Here is a 21,003-nt window from a genome sequence, read left to right as displayed (position 1 = left end):
CATACTTGAGTCTGAATTTTCTGGCTGTTCTCTCAAAGAGGGATACATAGCAAGTCAGCAAATCAACAGTGTCCACCCATAAAGTTAAAAACAAATAAGCAGTTTTGTGATTCCTCAAAAAGTTAAATATAGAATTGCTATATAATCTGTAATTCTTAGGAATATACCCTAAATAATTGAAAACAGGTATTGAGATACCTGTACCCCAATGTTCATAATAGCATTATTCACCTTAATCAAAAGGTGAAAACAACCAAAATGTCTATCAATGGATTAATAAATAAAATATTATTCAGCAAAAGAAGTAAATACTACACATGCTACAACATGGATGAACTTACGCTAAGTGAAAGGAGTCAGAAAAAAAGGTCACATATGGTATGATTCCATTTACATGAAATATCCAGAATAGTTAAATCCATAGAGACAGAAAGTAGATTAGTGGTTGCTAGGGTCTGGAGAGAGGGAGAACTAGGGAAGGACTGCTTAATCGGTACAAGATCTACTTTAGCAGTGATTAAAAATGTTTTGGAACCAGAAAGAGGTGATAGTTGTCCAACATTGTAAATGTACTAAATACTGCTGATTGTACACTTTAAAATGGTTAATTTGATGCCATGTGAATTTCACCACCATTAAAAAGAAAATGAAGCAAAAACAAAACAAAAAACAAATGAGTTGTTGGAAAAGTGCAACTATTTCTAATATTGAGACCAGAAAGAATATTGTTTAAGGAAATGAACCCTCAGCAATATATTTATTTGAACACCTTAAGTTTCATATCATTCTTAAGAAGGTCCTTCAATGTAAGCTGATGTCATAACTATAAACGGCAACACGGGGAAAGGTATGTTTCTGGGAACCAGGGTGAGTGTGGTGTTAGTAATATGGCTCAAGCTACACTGGTCTCTGGAGAGCAGGCTTAAGACAGAGATAAAATTAAAAACATCTAGAGCAGTGGTTCTCAATCTTCCTAATGCCGCGACCCTTTAATACAGTTCCTCATGTTGTGGTGACCCCCAATTTCATCCTTACAAATTGAACATAATTAAAGCATAGTGATTAATCACAAAAACAATATTGAATTATATATGTGTTTTCCGATGGTCTTAGGCGACCCTGTGAAAGGGTCGTTTGACCCCCAAAGGGGCCGCGACCCACAGGTTGAGAACCGCTGATCTAGAGGGATGCCTGACCGGCGTGACTGAGTGGTTGAGTGTTGACCTATGAACCAGGAGTCATGGTTTGATACCTGGTCAGGGCACATGCCTGGGTTGTGAGCTTGTTCCCTAGTGGGGGGCCTGCAGGAGGCAGCCAATCAATGATTCTCTCTCATCATTGATGTTTCTATCTCTCTCTCCCTCTCCTTTTCTATGTGAAATCAATAAAAAAAAATTTTTTTAAAAAAGATTGTTCTCTTAAAAAAGAAAATCTAGAGGGAAGGATGGACTGGCAATCCTTCTGGAAATCATCATAAATGTTTCCCTTAGTCAAATTTTTGGAAGCAGGAGTGAGATTGAAATTGCATTCCCTGTCAATATGTGGTTGCAGATTGCCCATCTAGAGTCTCATGCTTTAAAAGTTAGCCAATCTGCAAGTAGGAGTAAGATCCACTGGTAAATGTGGAGAATGTTGGAAGCAAGTAGTGAAAATGCTGAGGCAGTGAAAGTTCTGAGAGTGTCAGATCTGATCAAAAACATCCAAACAAAGGATAATTATAACCCCATAGTTCTGTACAATAAATCAGTATCTTCAGAGGTAAGATTTCTTGTAGATTAAATGAGCCCATGTATATGAAAGCTCATTGTAAAGTTCATATCAATTGTAGTTTTCATTGTTATTAGTATCTGGCTATAATATAGAATATGTAAATAACATATTTGAATAGAATTTTCACAAACAGTATTTTTCATCATTCTCAACAAATACTTACTGAATACTAATTGTTTGCTAAAAAAGGTAGGCAATATCAACATTTTAGAAAAGGATAAACTGAAGTTCACAGAGCCTATGATTTGTCATGTAACTTGGAGACTCTGAGACCTTTGATTCCTAATTCATTACAAACCTTGCTGCCCCCAAGGGTTAAAATGACCAAGAATCATGGTTACAAAGCCCTTCATCTTCATTAACTATTAAATCTGATTATTTAAATCCTTTAAGGAAATGATCCCTCAGCAATATCTTTATTTGAACATATTGTTAGGTTTCATATCATTCTTTAGAAGGTCCTTCAATATAAGCTGATATAAAAGTTTCACCATTTATATTTCTATCTGTGCAGTGGCATTTTAATTGCTGTTACTTGGAGTTCTCATGAACCATGCTACCAAACACACATACAATGCTTGGGTTTACATTATTGGCTAACATTTACTGAGTGCACATTGTGTGTTAGGTGTGGTGCTAAGCATTATGCAGACACACTCTTATTTAATCCTTATCCTTCCTCCTTTGTTCACACAGAAACTAAGGCTCAGAACTGTTAAATAACTTGTTCAAAGCCACAGGCAGAAATATAAATGGCCTTACAATCCTTATAGAAGGGTATTTAAGGTTCATGAAAATCAGAGGCTGAACCAACAGACTTCCATGATTCCTACCTGAAGAGCCAGTAGGGTATGGAACAAATGCTGAACTAAGAATAAGAGAAGACAGGGCTGGGTCCATATCCAGTGTTGTTTACCACCCAAGCCTAACCACCCTGCTACAGGGAGACACAGCTCAGGTAAGTTTGTAACAACTTGACTCCCCACCCAACCAATTATGGTAATAAATCCTGGATCATGATCCTCATACTGGCTAAAATGTACTGTGTTGAACTCCTTAAAAGTGCTTTAATAGTCATAGCTTCAGGAACATTTGTAGATTTTTAAGTCTGTTGGTAAAGAACAACTAGGTGCCCCTCCAGATAAAAGTCTTGTCTTTTTGTAAAGGAACTTTTGCTAAAAGAAATCCAAAGTTCAGGTTACTGAGTATTATTTTGCTGTTGGATTCAGGATATTGAAAAGCTGGTATTTAAGTTTTAAACTAACTTTTTTTTTTCTGTAGATGTGTATAGGGTAAAATAATTCATTCGCCCCAAAATTACTATAGCATGCCAGATATTGTGCTAGGTGTTGCTGTATAGCTACCAGGGTGTAAGTACTCACGAAGCGTCAGCTCTGCCAGAGTTTGAGGAAAAGGGAAGCAATCTTTACCAAACTGGCCAAATTTCACCTCTCTGGGATTCATTTCTCATTTTGTAAATGAGGGAGTTGGATATCTAGGTCTTAATGGTTTGTTTTATATTTTTTTGACTTTGTGTGAAGGTTTCTCCTCCTCATCTGGCACTATTTAATACCATGACAAAATATTAACCTCATACTATTCCAGCTTTGCAATTCATTAATTATTTCAACAGATGTTTATTGAACTACTAGGCTGCCATCGGGCTGACGTTGAGAACAATGAAAGCAAGGGTCCTCTGCTGGTGAAGCTTAGGGTCCAAAGGGCTAGCACAATAAAAAACTTAAGTAATTAAAAATATAGATGCATAAAAGCAATCATTTACAAAGATAAATAACTATAGGTGAGAAAGGTGCTAAGTCATAGAATGAAGCAAATAGGCTCTCTCATTTACAAAAAAATGATGACCTATCGAGGTCACTAGATTTAAAAAGGGGAAAAACATGGTAATACCTTACAACAAACGAAGGACATGAATAGACCTTACTTTTGAAGAAAATAGTATTGTGACTGGTCTACCCTGTATCTTCTCCCTAGAGTGGAGGCTTCTCAAAAAAGAGCAGCGGGGGAAACTCACTTTTTTTTTTTGTAAGTCAAGCAGAAAGACAACATGCAAAGCGAACTTGGAGTCAGGCAGGGACATCACCAATCGTGTCTGGCCGTTTCTTTTTGAGTCTTGGGAGGCTTCCCGTCGCAGAGGGGTTCTGGACTACAGAAAACTAACGTCGGGAGCCTCCAGGGAGATTGCATTTCAATTGCTCCTGCCCCGTGGCGGGGTCCGGGCAGGAGGAGGTCAAGGTGGCTGAGCGAGAGGCAGCTCCGGGGGGGCTCTGCGAAGGGCAGGGCGGAGGACAGCGCTAAGCGGGGAGGGGAGGGAGGCAGGGGGCGCGCGTGCGGGCGCCGAGGGGAGGGGGTGGGAAGCCTCGCCGCCCGGGAGCCGCACGGCGCCCAGGTGGCCCTTTCCCGCTCAGGTGAGCTCCTCCCGCGCCTCCCATTGGCTGCGGCGCGCGGCGCTGGGCGGGCGACGCAGCCCGGTCTAGTTCAGGGTCTAGGGCGGCGCGTCACTTCCGGTAGCGCGGAGCTTGTAAAACACCCTGGAGAGAAAATGGCGGCGGCGGCGGCTTCGGCGCCTCAGCAGCTCTCGGACGAGGAGCTTTTCTCTCAGCTCCGCCGTTACGGCCTGTCTCCCGGCCCCGTGACGGAGAGCACCCGCCCGGTCTACCTCAAGAAGCTGAAGAAGCTTCGAGAGGAAGAGCAGCAGCAGCAGCAGCACCGGTCCGGGGGCCGCGGCCACAAGACGCGGAACAGTAATAACAATAACACGGCAGCCGCCTCGGTCGCCGCCACGGGACCGGCTCCGGCGGGGGCCGTTGGGATGGGGGTCCGGCCGGTGTCGGGAGACCTCGCCCACTTTCGGACTCCTGGGGGCCTGGGCAGAGTGTCGGCCTCCGGCCCCGAGAACCCCTTGGGAGGGCCCGGGGGCGCCTCGGCCGCCCCCACGGCCGGCAGCAAAGTGCTGCTGGGCTTCAGCTCGGACGAGTCGGACGTGGAGATGAGCCCGCGGGACCAGGCCGGCGGCGGCGGCGGCGGCGGGAGGCGAGACCGGGCTGCGCTCCAGTTCCGCGGGCTCAAACCGCCGTCGGCGTCCCTGGCCAGCGGCGAGGTGACTAACAGCCCGGCGGCCGAGCGGAGGAAGCCCCACGCGTGGTGGGGGGCGCGGAGGCCGGCGGCCCCGGAGCTGCCGCCTCCGTCGGGGAGAGACCGAGCGGCGCGGGACGGGGACGACGAGGGCGAAGACCGGGAGGACCGGGACCCGGAGGCCGGCGAGGCGCTGTGGTCGAGCCGCACCGTGAATGGCAGCCGGCTCCTCGCCTACAGCTGCCGGGAAAACTACTCGGACTCGGAGGAAGAGGAGGCCGTCGACGTGGCCTCCGGCCGGCAGGTACCGAAGGACGACGCCCTCCCCCGGCCCCGGCCCCGGCGGAGCCACGGTAAGCCTCTCCCGCCGCAGTCGGCGAGATCGGCCGGCGGCCGGCCGGAGCCGGCGGCCCCGGGAGGGGGAGGAATCCCGATGAATGACAGGGCGGCGGCCGCGGGGAGTCTAGACAGAAGTCGAAACCTCGAGGAGTCCGCGGCGGCGGGGCAGGGAGGGGCGTGTGAGGCGCTGGACTCCAGCCCGGTTCCTCGATACCGTGTGAACGCCAAGAAGCTGGCCCCGCTCCTGGCCCCGCCGCTCACCGACATGGACGCCACCCTGGACGCGTCCGCAGGCTCCCTGCTCAAAACCAATAATCATATCGGCGGCGGCGGCGGCGCCCTCGGGGTGGACTCCTCCAGGATTTTCCCCAACAGCCTCCCTCCCAGTGCGGCGGTGGCCGCCCCGGGTTCACTCAGGATCAATCACTCCAATCACACGGGCGCCAATCACACCTACCTGCAGAAAGCGTACGGCAAGCCGAAGCTCTCCGAGCCCGAGGAGGAACTTCTCCAGCAGTTTAAGCGGGAGGAGGTGTCCCCCACCGGGGGTTTCAGTGCCCACTACTTGTCGATGTTTCTCTTAACTGCTGCCTGCTTGTTTTTCCTAATTTTGGGACTGACTTACCTAGGAATGAGAGGAACCAGCGTATCCGAGGATGGAGGACTCAGCAGTAAGTATTAAACCCCCGTGGGTACGGTAACAAAGGGGATGTTAGTGATCTGCCCCGGCTGCACTGGGCATTTGACGTGGGGTGACGTCTGCGTGCAAGAACATGGTTTAATAGTGAAGGCAACAGATTGAGTGCATTTGTGCCATTTTAAGAAAGAACATTATAACCGTTATCAGAATGATAATCCCATGGCTTGATGTAAAAATTTTTGTGTATGATAGGGGAACTCCAAAACATCTTATTTTTAAAAAAAGAACAAAACATTACAAGCCTGTTAGTAAAATGCATGTATTTACATTTTCTTTAGACTTAAATATAACTATACGTATACATATCAATGATTCAAAAGTTTTGAATCATTTTGACTGTTAGAAGGCATCATAAATACAGTGTTGTTTTTTCAAATTGAGTTGTGATTCTGAAAGGCAGTGTAAGATCTCTTGAAATTCTGGTTCAATATTTTGTAGTATTAAGTATATGGGTATATAGTTCTGTGAGTTTTAAAAAAGTGAATGAATATAGAAAGTAGGAAGGCACTCCTCTAAATTGGTTTCCCAGCCGAAAGCATCTCTCTTTTCACCCACGAAAAAAGTAGTGGTAGGCCATGTAGGTGTTTGCAGTCAGATTTATCTGGATTGGTTTCCAGGCCCTGCCATTTACTTGTTAAATGGCTAGAGGGAGGTGTGTGCATTCATTCATTAAGCTAGCGTCATCTATGCTGAGCACTCAGGGAACAGCAGTGTAAAGTCAAAGTATTCCTGTCCTTCGACACAAGAAGATGAATGCAGGTCATTTTGTGTTTATGAAGGAAGTAAGAATCGAGTACTTGGTGTATGCTACTTTAGGATTGGTAAGAGTAGGTACAGATTGAGGTGAGACCTGAAGCAGGAGACAGCATTGCAGGGAGCTAGGAGAGCATTTGGGGAAGAGATTGTAAGAGGAAAGGCTTTTAGTTGAGCAAGAATCTTGTAGGTTAGAGTGGTTGGAGCACTTTGAGCCAGGGGGAATGAACAAGAGTTTGAGCTTTCCTTTTCTAATCTGTAAAATGATGCTAATATTGATTAGAATGATGCCTGTGAAGAATAAAAGAGAGAAAGTAAATTAGTGCATGATAGACTGCTGAATACATAATTTCTCAGCTCCTTTTCCTCACTCCCCCTGAAACTTCCTACCCATTTCACCCAATGTGAATTCACTGTATCATGATTTGTATTTCTAAAATTGGCTTAGTATTAGATTTATTTCAAAATAGTGAGTGATGCAGTTAGATTTAGATAAAGAGTAGGAGTGAAAATAGTGTAAGCCTGGATTTGGATGCAGCCAATTTTAAGGTAGTTAAAGAATAGATTATTACTATATTGCTTAAAGGAGTTAGAAGAGGACTGAAATACAGCACTCATTTTAATTGGTATCCTGGGAGCAAGTGTGATATATTCTGTCCTGCCCCAGATACTTGTGAAAAAAAGTATCAAGGTCACCCTAGGAGTTCCGTTAGTAAAGTTCACATAAGTTAAATGACATTATCTATCAGCAGTACTTGTTTGCATCTGTTTCTCTGACAACACTAACTATATGACCTGGACCTTTTCTAAGAGCTAAGTACTTTACACATATTAAATCGTTGAATCTTCCCAACAACTCACAGAGACAGATGGTGTTTATCCTCATTTTGTAGATGAGGACAGTGAGATTCAAGGAAGTTAAGAAATGTACCCACAGTTGAACAGCTAGTGAGTGAAGGACTAAGATTTTGTTTCAGATTTTTTCAACTATAAAACCATATTGGTAACACTACTTTGGGTATTGCTTCTGGAGAACTTTCTAAATAAGAGGGTACTTTTATTAGGATTAAGGAAACAATTGAATATTTGGTGGCATTTAAAACAGAATTGCTGATGAATACAATTCTCAATTTAGATGATTGTCATATCTTTCTCCTCACTGTTAAGAAAAATGAATACTACTTTCTCAGGTACCAAAACTTCAAATGGAATAGAAAAGCATAGGACTGCTAGGGTTTTGGTTCCTTCTTCACCTCCACCAGTGTTGAAGAAAGGAAATTATAAAGCGTTTTGCATTTTAATACATAGTAAATGTGAGGAAGCCAAAGGGATGCAAAGAACAGTAGATAAGAGGTTGAGGATTTGGGTATAAGGACTTGTCAGAATGACCTTAGTCAAGTTTCTTAACCTTTGAGCTTCATTCTTTTGTATTAAATGATAACAACAATTTCTGCTGTCTGTGGGATTGTTGTGAGGATCAAATGAGATAGTTTGTTAAACAAACATAAATTGGTATTATTCAAAAGTTTAGGTAAAACATATTCCTGGTAATCTATATTATGTAAAGAGAAATAAGTAATTTCTGTAAATGACATTTAGTGTATTTCTTACCTATTCAACATTTAATTTTTATTAAATTCCACTAAATACACATTGTAGATAATGATACAGAAATTTGAATCAAAGCATAATGAATCCTTAAATGTATTACAGACTTAACTGTATACCCTGGTTGAAAACTATGCCTACTAGTTCAGTTAGGCTGCACACCTAACGGTGAATAATTTCCACTCCCTATATTTATGTAATATTCTGATCCTTTGTCATATTATAATGGTTAACTGATGTTTAACCATAGGGTTCATTGGTCAAATAGTGTGCTTAAGGGGATAGTTTTACTTTGAGTAATTATTCACCAGAAGATTGTAGGTTATATGTGAGAGAAAGCTTTAGTAAGCTTTTATTAGTTATTTAAATTATGTATAACGTGTAATAGCTTAGCCTTTTAAGTAGTTCTTAATCATTTGGTCTTTGAAGAATTTTCATCAATGCCTAGTTTTATTAATTGAATTATTATGAGTCTGCTTCCTCCTCTGTAAAATTGTGGGGTTGGATCTCTAAGCTCTTTCCAGTTCCAAGGTTTAAGATTCTAAGTTTGAACTGCCCTACCAAAACAACTCAAGGATCAGTCTACAGTCAGATCATGGCAACCCATCAAAAGATAATAGGCAGAATAGACTGACTACCGTAGGCTTATATGATCATTTAGATAATGGTTTTCAGTTATAGAAGACATGATTTTTGTAGAAAATGTACATAGAGATCTATGAAGCAAAAATTAATGGGTATTGGATACTTCTAGTCTCATAATCACTTCTGATATAAGTTCAAATAATCCTTTCAGAACTTTTTAAATGTTTTTCATGTAATATGTACACTTATATATACCTTTGTGTATACATTTTCATTCAACAGTTGGGACAGGCTTCTCTAAAGAGAATTGAGCCCTAGCTGGTTTGGCTCAGTGGATAGAGTGTCAGCCTATGGACTGAAGGGTCCTGGGTTCGATTCCAGTCAAGGGCACATGCCCAGATTGTGGGCTTGATCCCCAGTAAGGGATGTGCAGGAAGCAGCCGATCAATGATTCTCTGTCATCATTGATTCTCTCTCTCTCTCTTTCCCTTCCTCTCTGAAGTCAATTAAAAAGTATATATATGCGAGAGAATTGAGATCTGAATGACTTAAAGGAACTAACTAGTCACAGGGAGAAGAGAATTTTTAATAGAAATAATAGCAAGTATAAAGACCCTGAGGCAAAAACAAACTTGGCATGTTAAAGCATCAGAATAGAATGGTCAGTGTGACTGGGGCATGGCATATGATAAAGTCACAAGTAAGCAGGGGATGGGTCATAAAGGACCTAAAGGACTTGAAGGCCATAGAAAGGAGTCTGAATTTTATTTTAAGTGACATTATACTATACATATTCTACAACTTTTTTCACTTAATATTGTATCCTGGGTACAATACTGTATCTTAGCCAATATTAAACCTCTTTCCTCCTCTGCCATTCATTCATTCAACCAACCCCTGTCTGGTTTACCATCCATTCTTCTCTGAGTCACCAATTACTCAATTGCAACAGACTGAGGTATTTCAGAGGAAAGGTGGGGGGAGGATTAACCAAAGCACTTATATACATCCCGGTGCATGAAATTCATGCACGTGGCGGGGGGGCGGGGGTCCCCCAGCCTGGCCTGTTCCCTGTCACAGTGTGGGAGCCCCTTGATCCATCACCCCAAAGAGATAGGCCCCACCTACCCATCCGGGACTCCTCAATGGATTGCCCCAAAGAGGTAGGCTGGAGCCGGGGGAGGCCTGCGGACCCCCAGCGCAGGTTCACAGAGGCTTCCTGGCCAGGCCCGTGGCTGTGGGGCCCCTCTGCGCCTGCGGACCCCTGGCTGGGGCTGTGGTGGAGGGGCCTCTCTGTGTGCCTGTGGAACCCCGGCGCAGGCATGTGGAGGGGCCTCTGCTGCAGCGCCATCCCTGATGCTGCAAGTCCCTGCCCAATTGCGCCTGCTGTGCATGCAGCCTGCTGATCAGTTGTTACTGTGACAGTGTCCCAACCAATTTGCATATTACCCTATTATTAGTATAGATATGCATAGCCCATGGACAAACAGTATTGTGGAGAAGACCTAGGGAGGAGGCGGGAGCTGGGTGGAGGGTGTCAACAAAGGGGGTAGAGGGGAGACATCTGTAATGCTTTCAAAATAAAGATTTTAAAAAAGAGAGAGAGGAACAACTATTTTTCAATATCCTTATGACTATTTCATTATAGATACCAAATGTTGAGCCTTTTGGCTAGTCTAATTACTTGCAAAAGCTAAAATATGTTTTAAAAAATAATATACCCCTTTGAAATGCCAAGGTATCTATACCTTCAATAAACAGTTCTAGTACATTGAACACCAGTCTCTAATCCAATTATGGGACTACAGTAGCCTGCAAGATATTTCTACTTGAACAATTCAAAAACTTAACTCCAAATAAACCATTTTCTCTGTACTACCTTTTCCCAAACAAGATCCCTTTGCCACATCTCTAATTCTTGTCAGTGGTATCACTATCTTATCAATCATCTAGGCTCATGACCACAGAATAATCCTTGACTCTCCTTTATTCTCTGTATCCAAACAGTCACCAAGTATTTCTTTCTTCAAATGGATTTCCTCAATCACAGACCCCACTCCATCCTGGTAGTTATCAACCTCCTTCAGGTTTTCATCACTCCATATTTGCCACCTAGTGCCTATCACTCCATTACCTATACCACCACCTGTTTATCCTTCTTAAAAAAATCAATTTGGCCCTAACCCAGTGGTCGGCAAACTGCGGCTCACGAGCTACATGCAGCTCTTTGGCCCCTTGAGTGTGGCTGTTCCACAAAATACTGACTAATGTGCATGGGCCACGAAGTTTCAATCGCACTGTACATGCGCGCCCGCATGTGGTATTTTGTGGAAGAGCCACACTCAAGGGGCTAAAGAGCCGCATGTGGCTCGCGAGCCGCAGTTTGTCCACCACTGCCCTAACCTATTTGGCACATTGAATAGAGTATCAGCATGTGGACTGAAGGGTCCCAGGTTCAATTCCAGTCAAGGGCATGTACCTTGATTGCAGGCTCCTCCCCTGCCCGGGCCCTGGTCGGGCACGTGAAGGAGGCATCAATCGATAAGTTTCCTTCACATCGATATTTCTGTCTTTCCCTCTCTCTTCCATTCTCTCTAAAAATCAATGGAAAAAATATCCTTGAGTGAGGATCAACAACAACAAAAAATTAAGAGATTATCTCAAGGACACAGAGGACAATTATAGTACACTAATAAATGCTATCAATGGTGCATAAAATCTTATTTAAGCAGAGAATGATGGGCCAAATGCTAGGGTAAAGAGGACAGGGAGAGAAGATTTTCACAGGTGACACTTTTTTTTAAGAATAAACTTAGTAGTTAATAGAGATGAAAAAAATCTTCCCGAAGAAGGGAATAACATGTATAAAGGCATACAGGCACAAAATTTCATGACTTATTCAGTGGACACCAAGTGTTGTTCCTCTCATTCTTGAAGAATGAAAGCTGAATGTTACATTTGAACTTTCTCAAAGTTGACTATTTTGTGAGGAAAAAAAATTTTCTTTACCTCCAAGAATATTCCTGGGAATACTGGGGTTTGAATATCCCAGTTTGATGATTTAAGAAATGAAAATTTACTCTGTGAAAATGTCTTTCATTTAAAAATTATCTCTAGAATAATTTATTTATTTTTAAATCTATTTTTTATTGATTTCAAAGGAAAAGGGAGACAGAGAGAGAGAAACATCAATTTATTGGTCGGCCGCCTCCTGCACTAGCCACACCGGGGATGAACTGGGGCATGTGCCCTGACGGGGAATCGAACTGTGACCTCCTGGTTCATAGTTCAACGCTCAACTGTTGAGCCATGCCGGCCAGGCTCTAGAATAATTTAAAAATAATCTGGATGAAAATTTATGAATTCCCCTTGTGACTATCCATGAAGTCTAGTTGAGAAACATAGTTGTCAGGGCTTAGATTGTTAAGGAGGCAGACCTGGATTTAAATATTGTCCTTTCTGCTTGCTAGTTTTTTTTTTTATTAAAGGCAAGTTGCTGAACTTTTGTGTTCTCCTTTTTTTGCTCCTTTTAAATGAACTTTAGATGTACTTTCCCTATACATGTATTTGCTTCAGTGGGAATGAAGTGTTCTGCAATTTCAGGGATCAGGAATACTTTTAAAAATGAAATATTTTCATAATTCCACAGTAGAGTTGTGATGCTTTAAAACTAGCTTCTTCTTGCCCTAGCTGGTTGCTCAGTGGTTAGAACGTGTTCAATTCCAGTCAAGGGCATGCACCTTGGTTGCAGGCTTGAGGGCCGGGGTCCATGCAGGAGGCAACCAGTCGATATGTTTTTCTCACATCGATGTTTCTCTCTCTCTCTGTCTCTCCCCCTTCTTCCACTCTCTCTAAAAATCAAATGGGAAAAAAAAAATCCTCCTATGAGAATTAACAAAAAACAAAAAACTAGCTGCTGCTTGCACATTAATTATTCTATATTAACTTTACCTATCTGAAAAATATCTTTTATGTAAATAAAAGGAACTTTAGTGCAAAATATATTTAATCTGGTTTATAAGGAGTTTAAGAATGAAGTATAACTTAAACTATCAGAAAACTCCAAAATATATGATAAATAGTAACTTTTTTATAGAAATTATATTACTAATGGCATATCTTTATTCTAATCCTACATTAATTTATTATACATAGATATTGCTACCATTTAATTTGGAAACCCAGCCCAGTACTAATTGTGGAAATTCTTATAACAGTTATTGCCTCATAACTTTAGATTTTGACTTTCATCCTCAGAATTTATTTTTAATTGATTTTAAAGTGAACTAGTAACAGTGTATTTGAGTAGTAATCTTTGGATTTTTTTTTTGTTTTAATAATGCATGCTTTAACTTAAATCACACAAGTGATTGTTAAAAAAAAAGAAGAAAACCTTAAAATATCTTCAACAACAGGGTTTACGTTCTAATATTTATTTATCAAACATTTTATAGTTGTTTTATATTTGCCATATTCCTTTGAAAACATTTCTAAGGAAATTTGTTTTTTAAAGATTATAAAAATTTATACTAACAGGTAATAATGTCTGAAAATAGGATAACAGATCTATTATGTGGAAGCCATCATGTATTACTTCTATAATTTCTTAACTTGTTTTTTTAATTTTGAGATGTATAGAGTTTAAAATTTTACCACTGCCTTTGTTTGCATAGCAGATGTATTGCTCAATGCCCATAATTTTTTGCTTAAAATGTTTTTGTAAGATGACTTCAGAATTCATCTTTACAGCTATGTTGATATCAAATGGCAAGCTAACATTTAGGAACAAATGTGTGCAAACTGTTAAGGAGTTGAGTTCAGCTGTTCTAAACTAATTGAGGGATAAGTATGCACCAACAATTACTCTTCTTTCCTGAATGTGACATGAATAGAAGAAAAAAAGTCCTTTAGTAGCAGTGAGAATTTTATCACATTGCAGAACATAATTATATAAATATATAAGAAATTTGCTTATTGTGATTAATTCGTGAAAGCATTTTATATTTACAAAGGAAACTTAAGCTTACATGTAGAGAGAGCCATTGAAATTAATTAGAAGGGGGGACATTTTATTTATTTATTTAATTTTTTTAAAAATTAAATCTTTATTGTTCAGATTATTACAGTTGTTCCTCTTTTTCCCCCCCATAGCTCCCCTCCACCCGGTTCCCACTCCACCCTCCGCCCTCACCCCTCCCCCCCCATCCATAGGTGCACGATTTTTGTCCAGTCTCTTCCCACATCCCCCACACCCCTTTCCCTCCCAAGAATAGTCAGTCCACTCCCTTTCTATGCCCCTGAGTCTATTATAATCACCAGTTTATTCTGTTCATCAGATTATTTATTCACTTGATTTTTAGATTCACTTGTTGATAGATGTATTTGTTGTTCATAATTTGTATCTTTACCTTTTTCTTTTTCTTCCTCTTAAAGGATACCTTTCAGCATTTCATATAATCCTGGTTTGGTGGTGGTGAACTCCTTTAGCTTTTCCTTATCTGTGAAGCTCTTTATCTGACCTTCAATTCTGAATGATAGCTTTGCTGGATAAAGTAATCTTGGTGTTGTAGGTTCTTGGCATTCATCACTTTGAATATTTCTTGCCACTCCCTTCTGGCCTGCAAAGTTTCTGTTGAGAAATCAGCTGACAGTCGTATGGGTACTCCCTTGTAGGTAACTGACTGTCTTTCTCTTGCTGCTTTTAAGATTCTCTCTTTGTCTTTTGCTCTTGGCATTTTAATTCTGATATGTCTTGGTGTGGTCCTCTTCGGATTCCTTTTGTTTGGGATTCTCTGCGCTTCCTGGACTTGTAAGTCTATTTCTTTGACCAGGTAGGGGAAGTTTTCTGTCATTATTTCTTCAAATAGGTTTTCAATATCTTGCTCTCTCTCATCTTCTGGCACCCCTATAATTCTGATGTTGGTACGCTTGAAGCTGTCCCAGAGGCTCCTTACACTATCTTCGTATTTTTGGATTCTTTTTTCATTTTGCTTTCCCGGTTGGATGTTTTTGCTTCTTCATATTTCAAATCTTTGACTTGACTCTTGCGATCCTCTAGTCTGCTGTTGGAACTCTGCATAATATCCTTTATTTCAGTCAGTGTATGCTTCATTTCTAGTTGGTCCTTTTTCATTACCTCCAGGGTCTCACTAGATTTCTTGAGGGTCTCACTACATTTATCAGCGGTCTCACCAGACTTTTTGAGGGTTTTACTAAATTTATCGGCGGTTTCTAGAAAGTTCTTGAAAAAGTGTGGTTTTGAACTCTATATCCACTAGTTTTCTTTCCTCCATTTCTGTCATTTGTGACCTGTTTCTTTGTCTCTGCATTTTTTATGCTTCCCTGTGTTGATAGAGTGGCTTTCTGTGCTAGGTGTCCTATAGGGCCCAGTGGCTTAGCCTCCCCAATTACCTGAGGTGGACACTCTTGGTGCACCCCCTTGTGGGTTTTGTGCACAGTCTTGTTGTAATTAAGTCTTGATTGTTGTAGGTATCACTGGGAGGAATTGACCTCCAGGCCAATTGGCTGTGAGAATCAGCTGTGTCTGCAGTGGGAGAACTTCTGTGCTGGAGACACCCCTCCGGGGGAAGACTTGCTTCAGTGGGGCTTTGGTGCTCACTGGAAGTGGGGACGTTTTAGAGTATCTGTTTCTTCTAGTCCCTAAGCTATGGCTTGGAACCATGGTTAGCCTTATTGATGACTTTCTAGGTTTTTAATGGTACCTTCCACAGTATCACATATGCTTACTTGTTTGATTTAGCTCACTTTAAGGAAATATTTATGTAGTTCCTTCCATTCCTTTATTCACTCACCCATAAATTATTTATTGAGCACCTATCATGTACCAAGTAATACCAGGAAATGAGTATATACTTTCTAGAATGATAGGAATGACACTTCTCCCAGACACACTGCCTCCTTTCCACCCCCCACATTGTTGGGTATGCCCTATGGTAAAATTTACCAAATGTGTACTCTACACAAAAGAAATAGTTTCGTTTCTTGCACGTTTTTATAAGAAATTTAAAAAGTAAAGAAGGGAAAGACATGTAGAATGAATTTGCAAAAAATGAAAATGTCACAGGAATCGAACTGTGACCTCCATGTTCATAGGTCGACACTCAACCACTGAACATGCCGGCCTGGTGGTTTCTAAGTTTTAGAGCCAGCACTTGAACCCACAATCTCCCAGTCCACAGTCTTAGCTACCAGGCAGTGAAAGATTTTTTTATGCATCTTTTCTCACTTGTTAACTTTATTCGGGCAGGTAAGTCACTTTATAACCTCTGGGCCTTGGTTTTTGCATCTGTCAAATGAGGGGATAGTAAAATCAGGTTACTTCCAGCCAATGACTTTTGTAGGAGATAAGGGAAATGCCTTAGAGCAGCGGTTCTCAATCTGTGGGTCGTGACCCCTTTGGCGGTCGAACGATCCTTTCACAGGAGTCACCTAAGACCATCCTGCATATCAGATATTTACATTATGAGTCATAACAGTAGCAACATTACAGTTATGAAGTAGCAACAAAAATAATTTTATGGTTGGGTCACAACATGAGGAACTGTATTTAAAGGGCCAGAAGGTTGAGAACCACTGCCTTAGAGACATTTGAAGGGATATATAACTGTATATTTTTAATACTGTAAGTTAGAATTTCCCAGCTACAGTGTCTCATTTAAGCAACACATGTTCAGCACTATGACATGTACTGTCAGTAATGTTAATAAGTGATAGAAGAGTGGGTTAAACTTATAGTCATTATCAGTAGTTTTACACCTTTCTCTCAAGCTGTCCTAACAGATAAAAGGAACTATCTTTTTACAGTTGGTACCTTACCTCTAGGCACTGAAAAATAATATTCTTATTTTTTCAGTTATATTTATTTAATAGGTTATGAAGCACAATTTAAAACTAGATTTTAGCCTTATTGGCCACTGAAAGGTAGATTTGCTGATAGGGATGGGATATATTGCTTTAGTCCAAAATATAGTAGTGAATTTGAGACAAAAATATTTCCTAAGAAATATTCTTAGGAATGTGGATAGGTCTTAGAGTAAGCTTGTGTTAACATTATCTGAAGAACAGATAGTGCATATAGCTGGTAGAGAATGATGGCCTGTCACACGCTGTTCTTCAGTTAGTTTGTAAGATAATAAGAGGACTATTATTGCTAAAGTGGGAAGATGAGGTGTGTCCCTATGAATGGGCAATAAATTGAATGGAGGTAATCATGAGATTAGGGTTATCCTATATAACAAAAGCCTAATATGCTAAGTGTCTGGTCATCCAGTCCGCCATTCAACCAATCAAAGCATAATATGCTAATGATATGCTAAGGATGCTCAACTGCTCGCTATGACGTGCACTGACCACCAGGGGGCAGACAGTCGACCAGTCTCTATGACACGCACTGACCACCAGGGGGCAGATGCTCAATGTAGGAGCTGCCCCCTGGTGGTCAGTGCACTCCCACAGCGGGAGTGCTGCTCAGCCAGAAGCTGGGTTGATGGCTGGTGAGCGCAGTGGTGGTGGTGGGAGCCTCTCCCGCCTCTGCCTCCCCGGCAGTGCTAAGGATGTCTGACTGCCAGCTTAGGCCCGCTCCCCGGCAGTCAGACATCCCCCAAGGGCTCCTGGACTGCGAGAGGGCACAGACCAGGGTGAGGGACGCCCTCCCCTCCCCCAGACCTAGTACATGAACTTTGTGCACCAGGCCTCTAGTAAAATAATAAAATGGATTTGATAAACAGGATATTAAACATCATGGAATATAAGGAATTTGAAGTGCGTTAGGGCTCTTTAGTCTAAACTGTTCATATGAGGCACTTAATGAAATTTTCATCACATTTTGCATTGAAAGAATCAAATGTGTGATTTGTTTAGATTAGAGTTAATAGAAATATAATACAAGCCACATACATAATTTTAATTTTTCTATTGGCCTCATTACAATGTAAAAAGAAACAGGTGAAATTAATTTTATTAATATATTTTATTTAATCCTGTATATATAGTTTATTATTTTTCAACATATAATCAGTATAAAATTTCTGTCTAAGGTTAATTTATCTAAGGTCAAAATCCTTGTAGCAGAGCAGGGACGTATTACTGAGTACGACCCTAAAATCTTGTCATGTTCACTATACTATTTTAAAGCATAGCCATCTAGTGTAGCTAAGTGAGATTTAGTTCTGCCATTGCTCAGCTATTTTCAATTCACTGCAGTGACTAATGATGTAATTACTCTTTATTTTAAGAAATATAGGACTTCTTAGCTTAAAGTAGAAGTGATATCCTGATATTTTAGAGAGAGAGGAAGGGAGAAGGATAGAGAGATGAAAACATCCATGAGGGAGAAACATAGATCTGCTGCTTTCTGCACGCCCCCTACTGGGGATTGAACCCACAATCGGGGCATGTGCCCTGACCAGAAATCGAACCTGGGACCTCTTGGTTTATGGGTTGATGCCCAACCACTGAGCCACACTGGCTGGGCCTCATATTTCTTATTGGGAATATTTTCTTTTGTTCTTTTCACCATTTTCTATTGTAAACTGCTTTGTACAGCTCTTCAAATTAGACATGTGGAAGGAAGAAATGGCCTTTTGATTCTGGCACATGACTGTCCTGGGAGATAAGGGAAGAGTCAGCTTCTGTTGAGAAAAAAACAAAACAAAACTTATTGGTGTAAAACAGTTTTTAAGGATTTTAGTACCTCACGTTGGGATACTTTTTTTGGGGGGAGGGCGATACTTTTATTCATTGTGCTTTTTGAATTGTAAAACTTACCTCAGTTCTATTATCAGGTGTTATTTTATGGTAGTTTTATACTTAGCAGCATCTTTTTTTTTTTTTTTTTTTTTTAAGAGGATCTTTTCCCATTTGTTAGAGAGTGTGGAAGAGAGAGGGAAAGACAGAAATATCACTGTGAAAGAAACACATCGATTGGTTGCCTCCTACACATGCCCTGACCAGGGCCTGGGCTGGAGAGGATCTTGCAGCCAAGGTACGTGCCCTTGACCGGAATCGAACCCGGAACCCTTCAGTCTGCAGGCCGACACTCTATCCACTGAGCCAAATAGGCTAATGAATTTGAATAATTTATTTGTATTACATTTGGATTTCTAGCAAATATTTGCTCACAAAGATAGGCTGTTTGCTTCCAATAGGAAAATTGGGCAGTCTTTAATTTTTGAATATGTGTTGTCTTCCAGATATGTGAAAAATAGTTGTTTGAACTTAGAACAGCGGTTCTCAACCTGTGGGTCGCGACCCCTTTGGGAGTTGAACAACCCTTTCACAGGGGTCGCCTGAGACCATCGGAAAACACATATATAATTACATATTGTTTCTGTGATTAATCACTATGCTTTAATTATGTTCAATTTGTAACAATGAAATTGGGGGTCACCACAACATGAGGAACTGTATTAAAGGGTCGCGGCATTAGGAAGGTTGAGAACCATTGACTTAGAACATGTTTAATTATACTGTTTTTAAGTTTAAGTTCCTATACTAGCCCATAGAAGCATATTTTAGCATTAATGTAGAATTGGTTTAGTTTTAGATATACAATATAGTATTGTTAGCTATAGTCACCATACATTATATCTCCAGGACTTACTTATTTCATATGTGGAAGTTGGTACCTTTGACCACCTTCACCCATTTCATCCACTTCCTTACCCCACCTTTGGCAACCACCAATCTGTCCTCTGTTATCTATGAGTTCAGTGTGTTTTTATTTTAGATTCTACATATAAGTGAGATCAGTATTTTTCTTTCTCTGACTTATTTCACTTAGCATAATGCCTTATAAATAGTAGGTCCATTTATTGGGTGCTTGGCAAGTGTAAATATCTAGTCTGCTTAAGCACTTTTTACATCATTTTATAACCGGGTAATTTTAATGGAGGATTAGGTCAATTACTTTGTCCATCGTTATAGATCAGAGAGAGGAGTTATGGAGTTATGTTGTTAAATATGACTTGAAAGCTTATCCTCTAACCATTGCACTATAGTGCATTCCACTTTCATATATCCTCCCATTTACCAATCCTTACTCCTTTTATTTCTTCAGCTACTTTTAGGTAAATGTTAGGGAAAGCCATTTGATTGAATTCATTGTAGAATTCTGACAATAAAAATTACATGACTTTGCCCTGATCAAGTGATTCAGTTGGTTGGAGTATCATCCCATACACCAAAAGTTTGTGGGTTCTATTTCTGGTCGGGGCACATACCTAGGTTTTGGTTTGGTCTCCGGTAAGGGCATGTACCAAAGGCAACCAATCAATGTTTCTCTCTGACATTTATGTTTCTCTTTATCTTCCCCTTCCCCTTTCTCTAAAATCAATAAAAACATATCCTCAGGTGAGGATTTAAAAAAATAAGTAATTTTAAAAATTGTAATAAGTAATTTAAAAAATAAGTGATTTAAAAAATTGAATTTGTGATAAAATTTGATAATGTGAATGTCTTTAGTAAGGATTGAGCCAATGGAATCAGTTTAGCCCAGCCTCTCTAAATCATCTTTTATCCTTATATGTGTTTTAGTTGGGTTGCTTACATTTTTATTTTCAGTTAAAATTTGTCAGTAGTTCTTAACTTGTGGGCTGAGAACATTTTGGGAAGTATATCCATTACAAAGTGTTGTTTGAGGACCTAACACATGATTTTCCCCTCTCATTATTACACTTTTGTTTTTCAACTGTATAGTATCAATATTGCTGTGATTAGAATACAAATAATTATTATACTTATGGTATATATATATTTTGTCATATTTTCTTAGTAAGTGAATACTAAAATTGTGGGGATATAAGTGAAGAGGTCCTTTTACTTAAAGAGTATAAAATCATTGCTTAAAGCATGCTGTAAAGAAATTACATGTACTGTTTATAGTTTAACATTTGTTTTTAAAACATTCATAGTGGATGTCAGGGGATCAGTTATAATGTTTAAATGACTAACTGACCAAACTACCAACTGGTAAAAGCCCCTTAATCTCAGAGGTGATTGTACTTTAAATACAAGATCTTTATTAACCTAGATTCTATCTCTGATTAGTGACATTTTTGGCAGTTAGTGAAAATTAAGACATAAAAGACTTTTGGCAGGAGCCTTGTCTTAGTTGTCTCTTCCTAACAGATTTT

The 21,003-nt window shown here is 40.5% G+C and overlaps 1 protein-coding gene across 1 annotated transcript in view; it reads left to right on the top strand.

Moving 5' to 3' along the window:
* The first annotated feature begins 3,822 nt into the window (after positions 1-3,822).
* The window catches only part of LEMD3 (LEM domain containing 3), an 84,458-nt gene continuing 67,277 nt past the window's right edge, over positions 3,823-21,003 (top strand). Inside the window, exon 1 of the mRNA XM_081082302.1 lies at positions 3,823-5,876. Coding sequence (XP_080938428.1) covers positions 4,334-5,876 — 1,543 coding nt within the window. The 5' untranslated portion in view covers positions 3,823-4,333. The remainder of the gene's footprint in view (positions 5,877-21,003) is intronic.

This window comes from Myotis nattereri, assembly GCF_964212035.1.
Source record: "Myotis nattereri genome assembly, chromosome: 2".
In the NCBI taxonomy this organism is placed as follows: Eukaryota; Metazoa; Chordata; class Mammalia; order Chiroptera; family Vespertilionidae; genus Myotis; species Myotis nattereri.
The sequence above is the reverse complement of the archived record's forward strand: the minus strand, read 5'-3'. Positions and strand labels throughout refer to the sequence as shown.